Raw genomic sequence first — 24,859 nt, forward strand, 5'->3', positions numbered from 1 at the left:
ATTGACAGATCAGAAAAGACAGAAATTATTTACCAGACATTTGTTTCCCTTCCTTTACAGAATTCTTTTTTACCTACTATATGATTGGTTTCAGAGCCATTGAAATGGCTCAAGGTCTATTTTAAGACCAGTTCCCTTACGGGTTCTTTCCTACATAGTAATTTTGCTGGCAAGTGGGGAAGGCAGGGAGAATCATTATTTGGTAAATAATCCATGGTCTCCCTTTTGAGCTTTTCACAATTTAGCTCCGTTAATAATTTTTACTTGTCTCATAGTCATTTTTGTGGCTTACTTAACCCTCCCCGAAGTTCTACTGATTTTGAGTGGTCATTTAACCTGAACTTGGTCATAGAAAACTAATAAAAATCAATCCAGTGGAATTCAGTGCAGATAATGTGATACTGTAAGACAAGATTTCTTAATCTAGGGGGGAGAGGTGTTTTTAAACTCTGATATTCTGTGCAAATTTTTTGTATATGTAAATTTTTCTGGGGAGAGATTTTTATCATAGTCTCACATTGGTCTCTTCAGAAGTTTAATAACTACTGCTTTTTAACAAATTTTTAATGTTTATTTATTTTTGAGAGACAGACAGAGAGTGAGCAGGGAAAGGTAGAGAGAGGGGGAGACACAGAATCCAAAGCAGGCTTCAGGCAGCACAGAACGTGATGTGGGGCTAGAACTCACAAACTGTAAGATCATGACCTGAGCTGAAGTTGGATGCTTAACTGACTGAGCCACCCAGGTGCCCATGGTAAGTACTGTTTTCATCCTCAGTTTCAGGAAGCCTTATATCCTGGGGGGTATTTATGACTACTCAACTTGGAATCAGTTGTCTTTTGACTGTGTAGCATATACTGTGCTCAGTACTTGGAGGTCAGAGGGGCTCCCTGGGTCTTATGAAGAGTGAAGAGGGAGCACCTGCGAGCAGATGAGGATGACCCGTATCTCTTGAGAACGCCATTAAAATCTCAAAGAGAACAGAGTGCAAAGTGGCATCTTCAAATTTCAGGCAGGGAGTAATGGGGACCAGATGGGGCAGCAGACTTGTATACCTATACGTGGTCTGGCTGGCTCATAACAGGCCCTTGGGTTTGATGTTGAAGGAGAGAAGGATAAGGATGTAAAAGATGATTTCCTCAAGTGTAGTTTTTATTTGTTGAATTTTTGTTGTGTTTAGTTTCTTTTGAGGGAAGTTATTATGTTATGCCTTGTTTTACATAATTATTTTCATATACAGTATATCTTGCTTATTAGTTTATACCTCGTGAAGGCAAGGACTATGTGTTTTTCAATTTTGGATACTCTGCAGTGCTCACCATGAGGCCTTGCCCAAGTGAGACGCTCAAAATTTTTGTTGTATATTTGCTCTAAGGATGCTGTTGAGGATTTTTACCATATCACACATTTAACTTTATGGCACTCCAAGGGTAAAATATTTCTCCGGATTTGGTCTTTGTAATAGTCTTGCCTTAACTATAACTGTTGGACAGTTTTTATTGTATGAACACTGTAAATCATGCAACTCATTCTAGTTTTCTTTTTATATTGATTATTAGAAAGCCTACAGCCATGTGATTTTTGTTCAGTTATTTCTGTATTATAATTTAATTGATGTTGTTTATGTAGCACAATCTGCCAGGCACTGTTACACGTTGTATACATTATATTCTAATTTATCTTTATCAACCCTGGTCTGTTTTCTTTATTTTGCAGATAAGTAAACTGAGATATAGAGATTTTAAGTAACTTGTCCAAGGTGACACAGGTAGAAAGTAGTAGAATATGTACTTTTAATCGCTGTATTCTTCTGCCTCCCACCATTACATTGTGTTATCAAGAAGATACTACCATGTAACAGTACATATATAGTGCATATATAAACAAATAAGGCATGTGTGAATTAACTGTGAGACAGAGGGGTGGGCATGTGGTTTGATAAGGTGAAGTGGGGTTATTGAGTCAAGGATCAAAGTGATCTGTGTTTGATCTCATTTCAGAGCTCTCAGAATTATTTTAAATCTTTGCTACTCAAAGTGTAGTCTAGGGGCTGGTGCTGTCCATGAAGTGATTGTTATTGGTTCAAGGTCAGCTATTTATAGAAATGGAAAATAAGCATTTGGAAACTTTTATACTTATTTGAGAGTATTTTTATATCTGTTGAATCTAATAACAAAAAAAATTGGCTTCATATTTTATATGTTTGTAAAATTTCTCTTTTTTTATATTTTATTTTAATTGTGTTTTATAGATGTTTCTGTCTCCAAAGTTTTAGAAATTAAGAGAAAAATACCCTTGTCTTTAACACAGTTTGAGAAACACTGTTCTAGGTAACACCCTTAAGCTATGGTTTGTTTGAAAAGGAAAAGACATGATCTATAGCTTGAAATTACATTCTAATCTAAGTCTGTTTCTGAAGATGAAGTAGGAATCGGTATATTTGGCTACTTTGTCAGTTCCTTGGTTCTCTGAGAAAAAGCCCTAAATGAATTGACTTGGAAGAGAGGGCATTTTTCATTTTTTTCTTATCCTTAGTACTTTTCTCAAGAATGACAACATTTTAATTTTTTTTAATGTTTATTTATTTTTGAGAGAGACAGAGACAGAATGCGAGTGGGTTAGAGGCAGAGAGAGAGGCAGACACAGAATCCAAAGCAGGCCCAGGCTCTGAGCTGTCAGCACAGAGCCCGACGTGGGGCTCGAACTCACGAGCTTTGAGATCATGACCTGAACTGAAGTCGGATGCTCAACCAACTGAGCCATCCGGGCGCCCCAAGAATAACATTTTAATTAAGTCCTTGATCCAGGGTAATAATAGCATGAGGAACTTGTCTATCATCTGTAGTTATAGTTTCCTTCCATGATTTATCAAAGTTGCTAATAAGGCAATTCATATTTTTTGTGTGTGTTCAAACTGTTCCCTGGAATAACAGAAAAATAAAAACAAATAAAAACAAGCAAACAAAAAAATAGAACATTGCTGTTAATTCCAGATTAATAGATTAGTATGATTTTTCATTTATAGAAAATAAAAATCGCTTCAATGAGACAATATTTATACTAGTTCAGCTTTTAATTTTTTTTATTCTTTTTGGGCAGGATAGGAATCCTCCTTCTATAATATAATATGTTGTAAAGGAGTCTCATATAAAGTTACCAACCTTAATTGAGTCTTTGAATGTGTATATAATTACAATATACCTTCAAAATAATCTCTTTTCCGTGATCCTCCAAGGTTGCATTTGAGAAGACTCTCTCACTGGTTTTTTTTTTTGTTTTTTTTGTTTTTTTTGATGTTTAAAAAGTGGCCTCCAAATAGAGAAATGGGCTAAGGATATGAACAGGCAGTTCATAGAGAAAGAAATCCAAATGACCAAAAAATTTGCAATCTCACTTACTCAAAAATGCTGCTATTATTTTGGCAGGATTAAGAAATGATATTGGCTTTGAAATGTGCTGCCAGCAGCCCTATAAATTGGTTCAGCCTTTCTGAGGTAATTTGGCAGATCTCATCAGACACAAAAAATAGATTCTCTCTACCAAACATTTCTACCTTGGGAAATTTATTCTGAAGAAATACAGATGTATTCAAAAATTAAGAAATGACTGGCAAACTGAATTATGGTATATATATATATATATATATATATATATATATATATATATATATAATGGGATATATGGCATCAAAAATGAAGTTGCAGAAATACATCTGTACATGTTATTAAAAGAAGCAAATAGATTACCAAATACCCTGTAAGGTATAATTACAGTTTTGTAAAACATATTTGTGAAATGTATGTATAGAAAAATAATTGAAAGATGTATTTAGATCTGCATGTAGCAAGTATTAAGAATGTGTAATTTTTGCACATTTGAACTTTTAAATTTTTTCCCTCTAATGACTACATTGTATTTGAAGCTTCTTTGTTAATGATTTGCCCTCCATTTTAAAATGCACAGAATGGTCTAGGAGGAAAGGAAACCTGATAATCAACAGGATGTCGCCATTCCCTAGGTCCTTTTCTGAAGGTTTACAAGGAGCCTGTTTTTCTTTCAGAACTTGTTCTTGAAAGCTGTGTTTGAGTTTTGTGGTTATTGTTGCTGTTTTTCTCCCTGTGACAAATGCCTATCATTTTCTAAACAAGAAAGCCAATGTCCCAGTTAGGTGTGTGGAGTGTTTCTCATTCACTCTCAGCCCTGTTGTGTTAATACTGAATAAGCAGAGACAGCCTGACCAGTGGTGAAAGATAGGACGCCAGCCTCAGGGCTTTTTCTGGTCAGCCCCAAACCTCTGATTGCCACGTTTTCCTAATTTCCCATTTCCAGGGCATCGCTAGAGTGACCTTGCCTGCTGAATATGATGCTCTGAATCTCCAAGATTTTCACATGAATTTGGAAGTGGGCAGTCAGGCGATTGTTTACAGGACTCCAAATGAACTGTGCACTCACAGCAAGTTTGATAAACACACATTTCCTCCTTTTATCAGTGAGATTGCAGAATGTGAAGTATGAGTTTCCAGTTTTACTTATTCCCTTCAACCCTTTTCCTGTTTAAAAACTTAGACATACTAATTGGATGCTGATCTGTCCCTGTTTTTTAGTCTGTTTACTGATAGTTGACGGTTTATTCCAATACTTACCTAGGCGAGGTTTGGTAGTTCTTTAAATAATAAACTTCCCATATACTCAACTTAAAGGAGATTCATCCCAAGGAATGCAATGTGAGCACTAATTAACAGTAATGACTGCTAATCACTTTGCTTTTTATACTCCTTTAGGAGCACTGCTATTACCCAATGTAGTTAAGTAAAATGCTTGTATATGAATCAACAATGCTGCATCCTTTTAGCAGCTATTGCTCACAATCAAGCTTTGCATAAATTAGAGTTAACTAAAATTGATTTTAATATCCTGCATTTCTTTCTGCAATAGTAACTAACATATCCAGTTAAATACACTGGATGTTTAAAAGGCATTCCCTGATTTTTTTTTTGTAGTCATACTTATGGTAGATGAAAAGCAAGATTGCAAATAAATTTTCTCACAGTTGACGACCTTCCTCTTAGATTTCTACAAAATTGCATGCGGCATACTCTTCATAGGCACACGGCAACACTTGGATTCTGTTGTAAGAATTTTATCACATCAATGAAAATCAATAGGTTTATGTTTAATTTTTCTGAATTTGTGCATTTACTTCCTAGAGGATCTTACAGTTCCTTTAAATTATATAGCCCATTTATATAAACTTGGTTCATAGGATTGTGCATTCAGTGTTCATTAAAAGGGGTTGTTTTATTATGTTTGGTGTATTATTAGACTCTTATAAAAGCTTTCTGTTTATTTACATGCATTCAACATACCTACAAACTGCCTTGCCTCAGGAGGAGATGGAACAAAACTCATAAATTAATAATTTAAGGGAGCAATACCCAAGTAGCATTTTGGTTAACTTAATAAGCTAAAGCCTTAGAGTCAGTGCTGGCCACTTTAACAATGCTTTACTTTTGACTTTTATTGGCTGAAAATAACTTGTTAAACCAAGGCTTTTGTCATAAAGTGAAATCTACATACTATCTGAAGTCCCTTCCCCTCTTTTTTGATTTATGAGTAGGTTGACATATTATTGAAGAATTTTTAACGCTTTCACAGTTCTGCACTTTGATTTCAGAGAAGGTGCTAATCTCTCTGGAAGTTTGAGAGTGACAAAATGAGTTGTATACTGTTTTTCTGGGGAATTTGGGGTTCTTTATTAGAGGCCTTAGTTTTATGATGGTACCTATATTAATGTTGATTTATCAAATAAGTGATGTGGTGTTGCGATCTGATATGCATTAGCAGAATGTCCTCCTTTCACATTTTACATGTTATCTGTAGTTGCCTGGTCATGACATTGTAATTCTTATAGCTAATGCTAGTGTTTCTACAGAGGTTCAGCAACTCAAGACATTATTTTTAAGTCACCAAAATAAAATGATTTCCCTTTTATTTTTGTATTGCTTTGTAGTGTCAGAAATCTAAATTTTTGGTGAGTAAACAAGTGGAAAGAATTAAGTGGTAGTGTAATGAAAAGGTTTATATTTTTTATACTAGTCTTATTGTAATACATTGCAAACATATGTATTAAAAAAAAACTTTGGCACTATACTTAATTGAATTTAGTTTCAAAGAACCGCAAGAGGAATGATGTAGAGAACAGAAAATATATGGAAGCTTAATTGAATGTTATTCATATCTAATTATAATCTTTGTGCGTATTGTTGTAACTTTTAAATTTTGTATCCCAGTACTATTGCACAATAGCATGAAATACGTGTCTGTGAGGAAAAACTTGTTTTTTCTATTTTGCTTTGAGTTTGAGTTCCTGTGTGTAACAAAATTACGTTTAAAAACGGTGAGGATTTCAGTTTTGATCCTTTTTTTGTTTTGTTTTGTTTTGTTTGCAGTGTGTTTACTTTCATGTGAGAGTGATTGATCTGTAGCTGTCATTTTACCCAAAGAGGGGACAAATGGAATTGGCCTTTTAGACAAAAGTATGCAAACAGACTGCATTCTTTCTGTTGATAGAATTATGGAAGGATTGCATGAGGTGCCACATTCATTTTCCTATTGATTGTAAAAAGGATTCTGCAATGGGCTGCTGTTTCCATTGGATAAGGAGGTGCTATGATTAGTTACCTTTCTCTTGAAAGCACTACAAAAGGAAATGCAAAATGTGTGCGGTGCAGTGTTCTCAATTTGACAGTTGTTTTTGTTAAGTTTTTTTGCCCTATTGAAGTCCAGTCTATTTTTAAAAAAACATACATTTTGGTTTTGTCCCTTATATTAAGCTTGGTAGATTTCCATGCGTTTGACCCTTTAAAGAAATTATACATTGTAGACAGTTTTTCTAGGCTTCTATTGTAAAGCTTCAAAGCTGATGCAACAGTGCCCTCTGTAGTCTTTCAGTGAACAGTAGATAAATGTAGATGATTTGGAATATTCAGGTAAGAAGCAGGATATTTAAATTTAATTTTTGCTCAGACAAGAGACTCCTTTTTCCTGACTAGACATTCTTGTTTTTCACGAGCGGCTTTACTTTAGACAAAGGGAACAAAGGACCATTCTGAGTTTTCATTTAGAATTATTGGCTACCTCTTGTTGTTACCCAGTGGTAAATCTCAAGTTTTATCAGACATTCATCAGGGTAATTTGAGATAGAAGGAATCTTACAAGCTGTACTGTCTCTTCATGAAATATCTTTTTGAAGTTGAGTTCCAATAGGAGTATTTTTAAAAATAATTTAGTTCCTTTGTGCTCTTTTCTTCTATTTAATTAGAGCCTAAGTGGCTGCCTAGAACTTAACTTTTACTTGTCCCTGAATTGGGTAACACAGGCTTTATACAGGACATTATTTAAATTCAAACCCAGGGAGTTACACAATGTCTAAAGTATTTGTCATTCATTAGCATTGATTTAAATTTTAGATTTCCCTTCCTTTCTTTATTGGTTACCTATTTGATTGTATATATTGATAGCTAAATTTTTCATTGTAAACACAACTTTATGTGAAGTTATTAGATGATAATAAAAGCAGGCATCATATTTAGCTGTGACCAGAAGAGAAAAATTCCATGGGCTAAGTTTGTTTTCCTTCTGAAAGGGTTTTACTAAAAAGAGCATGGGCCCAATCCTAGCTTCTCCATGTATTCACTATGTAATATTGAACACATTTCTTAATCTCTGAGCCTGCTTTCTTGTCTGCAAAATGGGAGTAAAAAGTGTTTATCTTTTGAGGTTTTTGTAAGGGATTAGAGATACTGTATATTAATTGGCCAAGTTGTTACAAATGCCCAAATGGTTACTTTGTTCTAAAAATCACAGTGTGAAGGTAAATGGCATTGTTTTATACAGGGACATTTCAATAAAAATCTAGAGCACATTTAATGCACTTTAGATTTTTCAAAAATTTCTGTCTCATGACTTGCAGTGATTTATGTGAATCTGAAAGCTGACATGGCATCCCTCAGTAATGTGGACTGACACAATGAGATGTGCATTAACTTTCAAGTCTTTACAGACTTCATCCCCAAACTTCTTAAATAAGCCACGTTTATAAACTCTAATGGACATTTACTAGCAAACCAATGTTTGGCAACTTGTGAAAACTGATAATAAATGAAACTCAAACAAAGAGTCTTTTACTGTTTCAAACCCTGGGTGTATTGGGGAAAACTTAGGATACTTTTTGTTGACCTGTGTTCTCGGTAGTAGTCTAGAGCCCATATTTTTCTAGGTAAGTGGATTTTGCTTTCCCTACCCAGTTACAGAAAAAGACTGATTTATAAAAATAGATGAAAGTGGAGCTTTTCTGGTTGAAGTGGAGATGGGGGCTCAAGTCTCTTTTTGAAGGAACAAAGTTTAAAAACCATTTTGGTGCTATACCATATATGTATATGTGTGTGTACACATAGATAAATTTTCTCTCTGTCTCTGTCTCTCTGTCTCTCTCTCTCTGTCTCTCGTACAAAGGCTTTGTGCTGCTTTGATTTGAATTCAGAGCAGTTAATTCTATACCTGGCACATAAAAGATGCTCAATTAATATGTGCTAAATACAGAATTTTTTGAGTACCAGGCCTCCCATTATTGACACAGAAGATTTGAGATACCATATGTTTTAAAATGCACAGTTTAATGTGGCAACATTCTATTACAATAATTGTTTCTATGTGAACCCTTTAAACAAGCACACTTCAAGTGTAATTCACCAGTTTATTTTTTAAAAATCAACCTGTTGTGACCACAAATAGTAATGGGAAATGAATAAAACTGTTCAGAACTTGTCTTCCAGATGATTAAAAGCTGTTGCATTCCACAGTGATAGATTTAGCAAAAGATTCTGACATTTCAAATGACCTGATGGTAAAAATAATCTTGCACAAAGAACTTGTGAATTAAATTTTCTCAACATTGACTAAAGCATTGTTTTTCTTGTAAAGTTCTTATTTGTGCTTCATATTGATTTTGAGTAATCCTGAATTTAATGTTATAATAAACCACATTTTGTTTTTAGTATATCATTTGGGTTAAAATTGAGAACTATGAAAGTATCTTTTTAAAAAAAAAATATTATAGAGAAGGAACCAGTGTTTGAAACCAATAGAATGAAATGGAAACCAAATATGGTAGGTTTTTTTTTTTAATAGTGACCAGTTGCAGTAAGAAGCATGTTTAAAATTAAATTCTGGTTCATAAGACTGACAAGATGCTGTCTACAAAAAAAAAAAATGAATAAGGTATTTTTCTTTGCAATGAAAGTACCAAATTAAGAATCTGCTTAATTAAAATAATGATAAATGTAGATTACATTACTGAAGACAGTGAAATACAGCTGCTCTGTCTAGTGAGAGCCTGCATAATTTACCAAGACTGTACAAAGAAGCAATGGAGCAGCCACTGCAGACTGTTAGAGGAAATGTCCTGTTTATTCTACATACATTTCTTTTTTTAATTAAAATGTCAATGATAATTTTATAGCAGTCCTCCAAAGAAATCCCTTAAATTTCTTCAAGGTGGTAGAATGTGAAATGAGATCATTGCTGCTGAATGAAACAGATTAAACCCAAGAAAAAAGTAGCATTTTATTATTTTTTTTATTAATTCAGCTTTCATTATTAGGAGCTAATATTGAAGTATGTATGTTTTTTTTTTTTTTAATGAGTCTTTCATGAGAGAAATGTGGCAAAATCTTTGAATACGCATTTTATTTCAAAATCTCTTGGAGCCATAAGCAAGATTTGGGTGGAGCCATAAGTAGCATTGCTTACAAATAACAAAATAGGTATGTATACCGTGGAATTCTCTAGGTGAGACAGACACCTCTGGGTGTATCAGGATTGACTGAGTGGTATTTCCTCCTCAGTTCCATCACTGGACTATAATGATGACCAATAATATCTTTATAATTACATATATTTAAGAAAACCAATTTTGTGTATAACAAATGCTTTTTTGTTTTTGGTGTTTTTTGTGTGTTTTTTTTTTTTTTTGTCTGTTTGTTTGTTTTTTTTTTTTTTTTGCCTACAAGAGATAAGTGGGATTTCTGGAGTCAGACTTGTCTGTGTTCTAGGCTTTACCACATGCTAGCTCTATGACCTTGGTTTAGTTAACTTCTCTACACTGTGGCTTTCACATTTGTAAAGTTGGGGCTGGCGATAGTACCTACATCATAGGATCGTCATGAGCATTTAATGGGATAATCCATGTAAAATAGATCATAAAGGAAGCCTCAGTAAATGTTAACTATCACATTAAGAATAATAATAGTAATAGTAATGTTAACTAATATTAATGTAATGTTAATATTATTAATAATATACCAACTCACTAGATAAAATGTTTCTCCTGCACGGGAACAATGGAAGATTGCTCATACTTAACTAGTTTAATAGGATCATTGTTTAATAGGATCAGTTGCTTTCACATTGGTGAATATGTCAAAGCTTGTGCATTTCAATATGTTTGTTTTAGACTTTGCATTAGGTTGATACCGACTGGAATTAATTGAATATTTTCCATGATTTAGTTTTTCTACAGGGTCTTCCAGGAGTCCATCTGCTAAAAACTTCTTAATGGAAAGGGTTTGTGGGCAGAAAATGGTCACATCACTAAGAATTTGAGAAGTTTATATGAGAAAACGGTATGAGGAGAAACTTCTTCAGATGATTTTATTCTATACGCTTTTTTCTTTGAACTTCAATAAAATGATAAGTGCTAGAAGTGCAAAGATAAGAAGTCACACACTATATAACCATTGTTTGTAATGTTTACACATGCTGTATGAGTTGCAGAAGGTTAATATACACATACTTTTTTTCTCTTGGTTAGTTGTGGGCTTTTTTCTAGTTGCCAGAAACGTAGATGATTAAGGCACAGTGCCTGTCTCAGGGAGGGAGAAAGTTACTGCTATGTATTCATGGAAATTATTTGTAGCGAATTCTTTGCTCTTTTAAAAATATTCCATTTTTCTTGTAGTGTATCTCTTTGTTCCATGACTTGGCATTCATCCTTCATCGTCTAGCCATTGTTGCTGAGTTTCTCCTAAGAATCCTGTGGTCTTTGAGGCTCAGTATTGCTCTATCTGTGCCTGTTTGGGAATTACCCTGATGACTTTTGATTTAGCGCATAATTTTGACTAATACCTTGAAATAATTTATCATTTATTCTTAGAGTCTTAGAATCTCCAGGTTTCTTCCCTATCCTGGTCCTCTTCAATAGAGAGCAGGTGACTATACATTAACATAGGTTTTCAGTGCTTCCTCCACAGTACTACTGTAAGATGTTTGCTGAAGTGTGAAGTATGATTTAGCACTGAAATTGAGTCAGACTTTCAGTTCAGTGTATCCTGAGGTCATTATTAGACAGTATTTGCTTCCTATTTTAAATTAATTGTTTTTGGAAGGCCAGTAGCTGCTCCCCCCCCCCCATTATTTATAGAAGCATCTTCACATTTATTTCAGACATTCTTTAGGGCCATCACAGATCAGATTCTGTCAGAGGCTAGGTGATATTATAAACTTTAATTTTAAGTTAATATCAATGGGCCTTGTTTCACATGGAGTTCTTAAACATTTATACTTACATAGAAATTCAGTCTTCATCTTTGAGTAGCTTGTATTGTGCACAGAGTTTCTTCTCAGAATGTTATTTGTGTATATTTTAGACAAAACAATGCTACATGATAGATAAAACTTATCTAGTTTGTGAAGATTTTATATAATTAGAAGGTGCCAAACTTAGGTTGGTGTTTTTTGCTTTAAGGTTAATTGATAATTACCAATTCCCTACTGTGTGTAAATCCTTGCATTCACTGAATTCTGTTTTATATAATGGCTTTAGTGTGGCTACTCTTCACCCTATGTTTATGTTGATTTGGAATCAACTGATTAGTCAAGCAATCTGAAATGGAAATGATACAAAGCATTTACAACCAAGAAAAGTTAAGGGAAAATATAGTAAGTTACAACTAACTGTTACTAATAAACTAGCTAAAATAATTGTTTCCTAAAACCAACAGCTTGTGGATTGTACACATTTTTGAGTGTATAATTTTCATTATCTGCACAGTTTAAAGATGTGTTTTAACTATGTTTGTCAAAAGAAAAAAGCAGTCTTTGTAATTATCAACTTTTAGAAAACAAAATGAAGATCTATAAATTGTGTTTTGATTTATTGGTAACCAGTTTCTTATATTTAACCTAAACGCTGGAATAAGCCTCCTAAAATGGTTATCATTTATTTTCTGCCATTATTTGGTGCTTTTGCGTAGTAAAAATAACACTGGCATTGATGAGATCCCCTTTGCTTTCTTTCTGTAGTTATTAAATTCTAATACATCTGACTTTTCTGCATTCTTTTATTTTACTTTCATTGTTTTTATGCTTAACTATCTGTGTTTGTCCTCTGTCTTCTGCCTCTTAGGTAGTCCAGAAAGCTTCTTTCCTCTGAGACTAGGTTCTTTGTACTCCTCTTGCAGACACACGTACTTTCTCTGTGCAGTGAAAATAGCTTTGTTATAACTTCACAGGGTTCTTACCCTTGTTCTTCACGCCTTGGTTTTTTTTTTTAATCTAAATTACTCCTTAATATTCTTTGATACTTAGGATAATTGTTTTCTAAATTAAGGAGAACACATGAAAATAGAAAAAAATGTGAAGATCTTACTCAAAATTCAATCATTTAGAGTTAACATTTTGACGCATTTCCACGCATATATACTTAACATACTGTCATAGATACAGACACACACACATGTATAATCAGTTGTGTGTATAACTTTGTAGACTGCTTTCTTTTAACTTAAAATATCAGGAGCATTTTCCATGCCATTAAAACCTCCTTATGAACATAATTTAATGGCTACTTAATATTCCATCATGTAGCTGTATAATAATTTCCTTAATGATTCCCTAATTTTGTAAATTAGGCTGAATCTAGTTTTTAGTATAAAAAATAGCACTTTGATGTGGGTACATCAATTATTGTCAACATTTAAAAATATTAATTTCTTAGGATAGATTTCTAGATGTATAATTAATGGTTCAAAGTATATGATTATTTCTCAGGCCATTGATACATATTGCCTAGTTGATTTCCATAAATAATATACCTGTTTATGCATGCATTATTTATATTTTGAAATTCTAAGTCTTTGTTTAATGTGTCTGAAACTCAACTTGGAATTCTATTTTTACAGTTCCTGGCATGTGGTGAATACAAGCTGGGAGTAGCATTCTGCCCATCTTTGACTGCATTTTATTCTTGGAACAAAACCAAAGAGATGTGTGTTAGGGCAGCTCAGTCATGTAACGCAAGGCATAGGGTGATGTTTTTCCCCCCATATTGTGAGAAGTCATTTTCCAGTGTTTTAATGGGACTACATTCAATAGATAATCTGCCACAAAGTGGGCTGAGTTTTAGTATATTGCATACTAATATTGTGCCATGTGGATGAACACAGATGCAGAAATAGATACATATATGTTATTTTTTTTTAAGTTCCAGATGTCATATGAATTAAAACTCATTTTTTTTCTGATAAGTTCTATTTTCTGACTAGCCACACTGTAGTCTCTGGATATCAACTTGTTTATTTTCTACTGGCATCATTAAGTTTGGTAGTATTTAGAAATTATTTCCAATTTTCTCATTAAATAAATGCTGATAGACTATTGGATTAATCACAGGAGATTGATCATTTTGGGTATATATATTTAATATCAAGCATAATATTTTAGGTATATTTCACACTCTACAAATTATTACTGTAGGTATAAGCCATTACTTCATGTTCACTAAATCCCATAGAAAATATCTTATGCTTCCTTTTTTTAAAAATGAACTTCTATCATTAATGTTGGCTATTTTTATTATGTTATGAAAAATAAAACAGTAGTGCTACTCTTTTGAATTTAGTGGACTTAGTATAGTAACAATAGTTCTATAATAATGGTAAATTCATTTGTAAGAATAAAACAAGTAATGTTCATTTCATGGTAATTATAACTAAATGGTTATTTACACCTTGGGAAAAGAGGATTAAATCACCTTTTTGGTATTATAACTACCTTTTGCTGTTGGTCTCTTTGCTTTCCCAGAACTAGTTCTGTGTTTACTTGTATTATACAACTAGTATTAGGGGATGCTGGCTTCTTTGACATACTTACTCTTTTAATGCTTATTGCTTGGCAGTTTCTTGTTAGTGATATGAACAGCATTCCAACACACCGGCTTAGGCTGGTATGTGGGAATGTTGTCCAGAGGGGGTATTGCTGTTTTTTCCCAAGCAGCTGGGTTCTCACTTTATTTCTTCTTCTTTCCAGCTCTAAATATATCTGCCTCCACGCACTGTGTACACTTTGTGGTTCCATTCTCTTCTTTCTTCTGTCACTTTCATTCTGTTTCTCCTGTCTTCCTCTTTCATCTACCTCATGCATTTGTGCATGCTCATCCGCAACTATACGTGGATTTTCAGGTATTAAAAACAAAGATTGCAGGATCTAGATCTAATTTAGTTGCTAAAGTTTTGCGTACATTTTCTCCCTGTTTTCTCTTTCATTATTTAAATTGGGGTCATCTGTAACATTTACACATTTTTATGAGTACAAGCTCTTCTGTCCTTAAGCCTTTATGTCTCTTAATGATGAATAAACGGTACAACTAGAGAAAAAAAGTTAGACCAGAACTTCCAAAACTTCACTATGTAGACGAGCCATCCGGGAATCTTATTAAACATCCGAGTTCTGATTCAGTTGGTCCGGGTGGAGCCTGAGATTCTAACACGTGCCTCGATGATGCCAGTTCTGCTGGTCTGAGGCCCCACTTTGCATAGTAAAGTTTTAGACTCTGGTTCCCTGCTGAGAGTGTCATTTATTTAGAACAGGAATATTTGAATTTAAAAGCCAGTTTGTTCATATATTTGCTCTACATATTAGCTATAAGAGTCTAATACCTACAAGGATGAGGGGGTACATTTCCTTTTAAGACATAATTTGCTATGTTTCTACAGTTCTCTAATTTAGGCAGTGGTAAAGCATGGTGATTTAAATGATCTCTGAGTCTTGGGCATTCTGTGATGGTCCCATGTACAGCTTCCCTGGTTTAGTTGGCTGTTTAGTGTAGACTAATGATGACATGTCTCTAGGTTGATGTGGGTGATTAGATTTTATGGTGTTGAAAAACTTTTCTTGTGGAAGTTTTGGGAATGAGGGTGAGGGGTGGGGAATTGGGACCAGGGATGGAGGCGCTGGTGTAAAGGAGAATTAGATGACAGCAGAAAAATGCTTTGTTCCTTCTCATCCTTATGATGAGCACTAGGAGAAGCATGGACAACTGGATTAAAATGAGTTACCTGTTGAAAGTGAGAAAATCACCCAATGCATATGCAGAAGTTATTCCCATTATGCTTTTAAATAAGAGGTGTTTCATGTCTTTTAAATAAAGAGATCCACATAATTTCCTGTATAAAAAATGGACAGCTTCTAGCACTAAGGATGTATCAGAACCTACAACAGATTAGAAGATGGGCTGATTTTAGAAAGGAGATGGATGCCATGACCAGCTTCTGCAGGTTGGCCCATTATTTGCAGTCCATTAGTCAAATGTGACCACCATCAAAACACTTGCATCTTTAAATTGCAAAATATCTTGATCTATAACATTGTTGAGGAAAAATGATCAAATTATCTAACATGGTTGGTTCCTGAAATGACTGAAGCCACATAGTCTGTTGTAAACTCAAAGAAAGAAATGTGAGAAGCCTTTCCCTTGCCAGTGAGCACCGTGCTTGAAAATAAATTGTATTTTAATTTATGACCCAAAAAATTCATCTAACTTTTGCTTTTTCAAACCTTTTCAAACATTATTTTAGAACTAGGAACAACATTTTAGTTATATTTCCAATCTTATTTGTCTATGTACTTTCAATGAACATAGATTGCCCTTTTCTTTCGGCAGCCTACATTTAAAAAGCTTATGTTTTGCCATAATACAGTAGAATTATTTGTAGTAATGTGACAAGTCTCTAAACTGCATGAACATTATCCTGATGTTTTATTGTTTTATAATGTAAAAGTAAATGCAAGCATTAAGAAATGTGCAGTGCTGTCAGGCTCCTTCAGGATTTAAGAAAATTGCCCCAACTACTGAAGAACTGAAAATAATCTTTCAGGTCGCAAAGAGCAGTTGTTATAATATTGCCTAACATTTTGCTTTTTTTTTTTTTTACTCTAACCATAGTGGTGATTTGAGTCAAATGCTAAAAAAAAAAAAAAAAAAAGAAAAAAACCCTCAGATTTTATTTAATTTCAGCACTGCTATTTCTTTGTAAGAATTGCATGTAAAACATCATGGTTAAAAAGTAGGAATAAAATAGAGGACTCATTCTTAACTTTGCATAAACCTAGACCATAAATCTGTTTCTTGTAATAATAGAAATTTTACAGTCCAACTTCCTGATCCAATCTGTAAATTTGATAAAATAGGCTTAAATAGTATGTGTTAATCACAAAACTGAAATTGTTGCCCTGTGAGCTCTTCATAAAAGTGAAACAAACATACAAACAAAATCTAAAAGCCATACCTTACAGAAAAGTTCACATGAAGCATTTTGGATTTTTAAAATGTAAGGAAGGAGGTATTCCTTACGGTTTTAGCCTTTTTTCTATCTGTTTTAAAATATTTCCATTTAAATGCAGATTTTGATTTTCCATCTGGGACTAGGTGGAAGCCATTCTATTACACTACTAAAAGAATAATCCACTTTAACACAACATTTCTCCCTAAAGGGATGGTCTTTTCTAGTCATAAGGTATTATTTTTCTCAGAATGATATTAACATTCATGATGTAGCGATTTTATCTTGATTTGAAAGATGTTTTGTTCTGGCAGTAAAAGGGATTAAGAGAATGTCTTTTGTATCCTGTTGCTAATATATATATATATGCTCAAGATTAGGTATTAGCAATTTTCAAAGAGTTTTGGGTTGGGTTATGAGTTATATTTTTAGAACATTAAAATCTTTAAACCCAGTGAAATGGAAATCACCAGATTCATTTAATCGAATTCTTAAACATTGGGTTGTACAAATATTTTTTTTTAACAGATCAAGTAGCATATTTGAAAATTTCTGAACGAGCTATAACATTTTTTTGGTTTCATTTTCTTTTGCCTTGTAAAGAAGCCTTTTGTGTACATAAGAAAAGTGTTAGAGCAACTAGTTACTGCATTCAGTGTCATAAATGTGTTGATTTTGTCTCACCTTCTAAATTTATTAAAACTTTAAGATAAAGAGGGATTATATTAATTAAATGGAATGTCTCAAAAGAAGAAAGGCTCTATAGGCCTCTCTGCTATTTGTTGGGCAAAGTCTTGGCGTGCAGAATATAACTATCCAAGGCTTAAAGCACATTGGGACCCTGTGTAGGATGCCAGCGCCATGCCCCTAGGCGCACTGTCATTCAGCCGGCAGATTAATTAACCAGAGGCTGCAGAGGCTCGTGCTTTCAGTCAGCCCATTCTTGAGGCAGATAATGCAAGGTTTTTAAGACTTTGAACATTCAAAAAAGTTTTTTTCTTTACAGAATCATAGTGTATAGTGACACTTTTTCTACGAATCTAGGCATATATATACATATATATATGTATATATATATGTATATATATATATACACACATATATTTTTTATTGTTGTTGTTCTCTTTGCACATGTGATTTTAAAATCCAACCAGAGTATGATATGTATAACCCCTAAAGAGAAAATTTTTCTAGTGTCAGTGTGCACGCTTAAAACTTCCTAATTAATGATTTACTAAATCACACTGAGTAGCGGGCTCTTAATTTTGATTAAGATTTAGGAGGTTTTAACAGAGTCAACTTAAAAAATACATTTTTGTTTCTGATCATAAACTATGCTCATTCAAATTTTCATTAAGGTCACTTTTTATCTTCAGCAAGGACATTTCCATTCATACATACACAAAAATGTTTTGAAATGAATGAAGATTTTTACATTCTAGTGTTTTATTTAAGCAACAGTTTTAAAAAATAACTTTTAACATACCTATATATTACATTCATCTTTAGAAATGCGTTCATTAAATTTGATTGTTTTTTCTTTCAATCTGGTGTGTTTTAGAATTATATTAAACATTGTTTAATAGCTTAGGGATAAAATAATAACTGATTATTTTCTAAATATAGCGCAAGGTCTATATTGATCAGATAGTGTTTTATTTGTGGCTTAAAATTAGGAAAGAACAAGGACATAACTAAATGCAAGAAAAGGCATAATTTCATTTTAATTTTTTTAGCAGTGTTGATACAACTCCCTCCTCCAACCCCCAGCCTTTTTTTCTCTGACACTGTCAATTTGTTAGCGTTCTCACTGGAATTTATTTTGTTGTAGTAAATAAAAGACAAGTCATTATTAAACAGATTTTGCTGTTAATTCAATGTATGATTACCCTTTGCCATAGGTACTTTTAAGGGCTTTTATCCAAAATAAAATTCATTAAAAATGCAATTAAAAAAATCTATTGTTAATGACTGCTTGAGTGACTGGCTCATAATTGGCTCATTACAATAAAAAAGCAACTGTTTAAAAATCCCGACAATGAGATACAGTACAGAGTGAACAATTCATTGTAAGGCCCTATGTGATTACAGGATCCTGAAGGTGAAGCAGAGAAGCGTGCAAATCTGAGACTCCAGCACAACTTTCTCTTTTACACCAGTACAGTGAGTTCAGGTCATGACCTAGCATGGGCTGTCCAAGTAGGAGCCCCCCTTATTTACAGTGTCCCTCACTGAAGAGTAAACTTAGGTAATATATTCCACTTTAATGCTAGCACTCAGACTCCTCTTTGTTTCCCTTCCCCAGAAATCTTTTCAGTTGACTTAGATTACAAAGTTGTAATCAGGAAATCTTTAGTTCTGTTGGGGCTAAACTAACAAAGACAATATTGTCATACAAGCTGTCATTATTACCTGCCCTTTTGTTAATGCAGGGAAGCATGTAAATAGCTCTTTTTCAAGCTCCAGAATTTTTATTTAAGCATTCCTAGAGATTTGTTTTGTTCTAGTATTTTGGTGGTTTGCTATTTGTATTAAATTATTTTGAATTAATTAATTTTAATTCATTTTATTTTAGGCCATCAATCCTAAGTAAGATAAAAATATAAACTTGGTGATGCAGGAGGAAAAGTAAATTGTGCATGATAAGGTTTTTCTTAACAAATCAAAGTTTTATTTCTCTTTTTGTGTCTTGGATTTGGCATATTATGGTTTTAATAATGAACTTTGCTATGTCAAACATCAGCTGTTCTCTGTAGAGTATAAAATTGTAAAATTCTGACAAGTGTAAGAATGGTCAATAAATTTCTGTTCAGAGTTCCACCTATAAGGCACAAATCCTAAGTTCCAACAGTAGTTTAAAGGGTGTCTTTAATGAGCCCTGTATTTCCAAAATGCTTTTCCTGTTTAAGGCTAGAAAAACAGTAAAAGTTTAAAGACTGATCACTCCTGCTTTTGTTTAGTCTACAGTGGCAATATTAATGTTGCCTTTGTGTTCTGGTGAGTGACTTAGGTGTAATTTTTCATTATATGTATTAAAAGTTGAATTATTTTGAACTCTGAACTTAGACCAGCCCTTGTGTGAACCTTAGCATATAAGCAACACAGTCACTTTAGGATCAGAATCACTCAATACTATTGACATTATTAAATGCAATAAAAAAATGTTGATATTAGAATTTAATACAAATTAGGAAAAAAACTGTCATGAGATACTCATCAGTTTTTAAAGGAATAAGACATATGTAATGAACTTCATTGTAGCGTAAGTAACAAAACCGCTTGGGTATTTCATCATTACTCTGTGTTACTTTGAATTTCTCTCATCACCTTATTTTGTAATCTTTACTTATTTTTCCTTAGTAGAATTAAGAGGAAATGCTTGCAGAGGAAATAACTGCTTAAAACATGGTAGAAATCACATTGCTTTCTGGTTGAATTTTTCTTTAAAGATCTACTTTATACACTTTACTTTTATTCGTATAAGCAAAACTTAAGAGCAGTGTGTTTCCCACCCTTGAGGCTCAGTAGACAGCTTCAGTCCACCTCACACTTATATTTAGTTGGGCATGTAAACTGCTGTTTTTGTGATTTATAAATGTAATTTAATAAACCATTTGGTAAATACCATAACTGGGTCATACCAGAGCCCAGATATTTTCTTCATTAAGGAATTAGTGTAGTGGGGAAAACTATTGAGACTTAACACTTCACTGTTTAGTTCATGGGGATAATTTGTAAAGTTTATAATTTGATGATTGTTTATGACCAAGTCTTGTGACTTAGAGATAGGCCTAACATTTATGACTTCTGTTTGTTTTAATATATTTTATTATTTACTCAAAGATTGCTTGTGTAGATGGTGGAGTTCTTTGCTCAGTGGCACTTCAAGAAAGAAAGTCTATACTTGTATTAAAATTTAAACAAAAATATCCTCTGCATGTTGCTAAGTTTTTAGGCATTTCATGGGCAAATAATGATTAATTAAGATTATGATGTTTCCTACGATGTATTAATTTATCTTCCCATGTCCAGGGCACATTGATTTTGAATATTAAAGAAGAGCTACATCTATTCATTCATCATATATGTTCTGAGTGACTGCTCTTGTTCTGGGCACTGAATACAAATATCAATAAGAGAATGTCCCAGTTCTGTAAGAGCTCGTAGTCTAGATTATTAATGACAGTACAATATTATATTGTGATGATAGAGTTATTACTTTTTTTTTTAACAAATGTTATGGGGATATAGAAGTAGAAGAGAGATCCGCTTTTATCTGGGAAAGGGGCAGGATGGGTAGCCCCTTTCCCAGGTGATAATACAGGTGAGCAAGGATTCATCAAGAGGAGAAGATTAAAAATGACTTCCTAAACTGAGAGAACATTATGCATGGTGCATGGGATGTGACAAAGTATGGCACATACTTCCCAAAGGCTGGTGATTAGAGGATGTGTATAAGGAAGGGCAGGAGTAGGAGTAAGAAGGTAATTTGGGGTCAAGGTATGAAGAAAATTGTGTGCTTTACTGAAGAATTTGTAAACCCCATTTTGTAGGTAATGGAGAGCCATTGAAGGTTTATGAGTTAAGAAGAAAAGTAGATAGAGTTGTACGTTGTGGTAGCGTAGAGGAAGCTTAGGGAGAGGAGCGATTAAGGTTGCGTCTTTCAGATATATTGAGATTAAGGTATCTCAAAATAGGAGGCAGCAAAACTAAATAGAAATCAAGACTAGATAAAGTGATGGTAGCGATCATCAGCATATAATTAATAATCAAAACCATGTGAGTAAATATGGGGAGGAAGTATTGCATAGTGGGAAAGAACTTGAACTCCTATCTGGTTTCCCAGCTGCCACTTTCTAGCTACATGACTATGGGCAAGTTACTTTACCTCGCTGTGCCGCAGTTTCTTCTTTTATAAAATGGGGATAAAAATTGCCTACCTTATAGAGTTGTTGTGAGGATTGAATGAGTTAACATAGTGTTACTTATTGTTATGCTATTATTTAGGGTTGAGAATAGGCATTTTGTTCTTTCCTCTATGAAGTGTTCTGTCAAGGAGGAAGAAAATGGCTGATCAATAGAGGGCAAGAGTTTTGTAAGATGAGAGAGAATGGGATGTGTTTATAAATTAAGAAAATGCAGCCAATAAAAAAGTTACTGAAGGTACAAGTGATGGAATAAGATCCAGGAAGATGCAGAAGTGATTGTGCACAGAGCACAGGTTGGTAGGTCAGTTCTGGACAGAAGGATTGTTTAGAAAGGAGAAACAGAATGATAAAGACTATCCATCCAGCAGCTGCTATTTCGAGGCAAAGCCATCTCCCTCAAATGGGTGGAGATGATAGAAGTAATTAAGGGATTTGAGGAGAATTTTAAATATTTGGAATGATCTCTAAGGAGAATGGAAACGGGGTCTGAAGATTGCCAAACTGCCCAGAGCCCATGTGGGGTGGGAAACCAAAAATTTGAAAAGGAGGCAGTCTTTAAAATTTAATGTCAATTAAATTGAAAATAAAACTAAAGATCTTTTATAATAAGATCACTTTTTTTTTGGATGTTACTTATATTAAAAGGCAAGTAATGTATTTTATTATGGGATATATAAATAAAGCATTTCAGAAATTATTATAGAAATAACTGCTGAGTAAATCTCAATGAGAACAACCCTCCGTACTTCAGAGAGGGGAATGCAGCATTAATATGCATTTAAATGAATACAGCTGCTTAAACACAATATTTTCTGGGCAACAAACAATAGATGATGCAATCATTTTATGATGGTCACTTGATACATCAGTGATGAAAGACCCTCATGCCAGAAAACAATTCACCCAATCAAACGAATAGCCACACCACCCTGGCATTAGTAATGAGATTAAGGAGACCTAGGTGCCTGGACTGTTGACTTAAATGAATTAAAAGCAAAGGGAGGGAGCCAAACCATAAGAGACTCTTAAAAACTGAGAATAAACTGAGGGTTGATGGGAGTGGGAGGGAGGGGAAAGTGGGTGATGGGCATTGAGGAGGGCACCTGTTGGGATGAGCACTGGGTGTTGTATGGAAACCAATTTGACAATAAATTTCATATTAAAAACAAGCAAACCGAGACATCCACAGATAAGTTAATAGATGTCTGCATAACAACTTGTTGTTGTAGTTTTTCTGTATTATGTAAGTTGCTTCAAGAGTTATTTCAATTAGTTTTTTCAAAAAATCCTTTTTAAATGCTTATCCCATATTTAATTTATTAAGCAGTTTTCCCATTTTGAGCATGGCGAATAATCTTTAGAATACTTTCACTTCATAATACGTTAATTTATATTACAAAGGATTATTAAAGACACCAATGTTGACTGCTTACAATTTTTTAACTCATGAGAAATTGAGTGTTGATTGTTTGGATTCATAAATAGAAAACAAAACTCTGAACGGGAGATTATTTGTTAATAGACGAACAGTGGTTGGAAATAGGAATGCAGAGATTCTGGTGGTGTTTTGTTTCATTTCCTCTCACTCTGGTAACTACACAAAGTCTCATTTAATGCTTAACTTTTTTTCCTTAACTTTTGATTGACAAAAATTTCAAACATGTATAGAAGTAGAAAGAATAGCATTGTGAATCCCTACATAGCTGTCTCCAGCTGTAGTAGTTTTCAACATAAAATGCTTCACTTAATGTGTACAGATTCCTATGATGTGTTGGTGCCGATATAACTAGTTATATCTTAATTATAAATATAAAAAAGCCCAGAATAGCATCTAAAATTAAACATCAGTTTGCATAAATAGGCTTTGAAGGAGTAAGTTTTTCCCTCTGTACCCTAAGGGAGCATTTTGAAGCCATTGTTTTTATTATTTTCCAGTTAGGGCAATTAAAGCATCATAATTCTAGGTTATTTATCAAATGAGAGATTAAAGTCAAGTTAAGAATATCTACTAACTACATGATAAGAATTGAACTTATTTTGGGAATGCTAAACTTAGATAAGTTAAGGTCTGGCTTGAGAGTGTCTTTGAACCACTGAATAGTCCTTCTTACCCTGATTAGGAAAACTCTTGAGAGCTGTTTTAAAATACAGCCACCCTTAAAAGTACATGAACAAAATTTAAATAAGAATGGCTTTCTACTTTTCCTCCAGAAGATAAATATAAAAATTTGAGTTTTTAAAGTTTCTTAATGAAGGAACAAAAATATGATCAGTATTTTGCTTTGTGGTTAATTTTTCAGGAACACATTTGCTCTATTTACTTGAAAACAAACAGCTGGGTTGACTTTCCAGTACTTAAATCAACTCAGTGGTTCCTAATTGTGTGTGTGTGTGTGTGTGTGTGTGTGTGTGTGTGTGTGTGTGTGTAACAGAGACCACGCATTTGTTTTTCACCAGGAAGTTGAAGAAAAGTAATGTGCAACTAACTTTTCTATCTTTTTCATCTTATATGTGAAATATGATGAAGGTTCCTAGGAAAAGTTACAGTTGTCAGCAATTGGCCCATGTCAGCAGTTTAGAGAACTAATTGAGTTTTTGACTAATCTAAACATTAATGCTGATAGGAAGGCTCCTTTAGCATTCATGAGCACCACTTTGCTCAAACGTAAAGAAACATGATATTAGTGAGAGGCATAGTTTTCAACAGAAAGTGATGTGAATGTGAGAGGAAGCTCCTAATGTTTTTCCATATCTCAGGTTATTACAACTATTGATAATCATGAAACTAGAAGAAATAATTTTTGAAAAGAGAATGGGCAGTGAGACAGGGATAAAAGAGAAGTACATGGACAACCTACTGAATAGGTAAATTCATACAATGCATACTTAAGCTAAGACCTATTTTATTTAATATTAAAAGTTAATTGTCACAAAAAGGGACTAAATGTTTCAGTGTGTGTGCTTAGAGTTATTCCTAGTAGAAACAATGCTGTAAGATACCAGGTTTGTGTGGGCATGGTGGCTTGCCCATGTTTGGTACCCCCCTCCCCGCCCTTATTTAAGTGAATAAATAAATGCCAGGGACCAAAGCAGTGGGAGTTTAGCCTTCGAGTGAACAAGCACGTAGTAAAACAATAGGTTGAATTATTGTTTGCAGGACAATAGGTTGAATTATTATTTAAATCATGACAGGGATCCCCAAGTCAATTTACACTTCTTTGTAAAAATAGCCCTGGCACTCATTCTCCTTGATCACCAGGTTGCATTGCTAGCAGACACAGTTCTGATAAAAGGTAGTGAATATCAAATTAAACT

The 24,859-nt window shown here is 33.7% G+C and overlaps 1 protein-coding gene across 13 annotated transcripts in view; it reads left to right on the top strand.

Moving 5' to 3' along the window:
• DPH6 (diphthamine biosynthesis 6) overlaps positions 1-24,859 on the top strand; it is a 433,974-nt gene that overhangs the window by 33,089 nt on the left and 376,026 nt on the right. The window contains exon 4 of one of the 13 annotated variants that reach the window (XM_027066889.2): positions 4,330-16,961. The exons of the other annotated variants lie outside the window; for them this stretch is intronic. Within the exon in view, the coding sequence (XP_026922690.1) occupies positions 4,330-4,515 (186 nt within the window). The 3' untranslated portion in view covers positions 4,516-16,961. Of the gene's footprint in view, positions 1-4,329; positions 16,962-24,859 lie in introns of those variants that run through there. 13 annotated transcript variants of the gene reach the window in all.

This window comes from Acinonyx jubatus, chromosome B3 (genome assembly GCF_027475565.1).
Source record: "Acinonyx jubatus isolate Ajub_Pintada_27869175 chromosome B3, VMU_Ajub_asm_v1.0, whole genome shotgun sequence".
In the NCBI taxonomy this organism is placed as follows: domain Eukaryota; kingdom Metazoa; phylum Chordata; class Mammalia; order Carnivora; family Felidae; genus Acinonyx; species Acinonyx jubatus.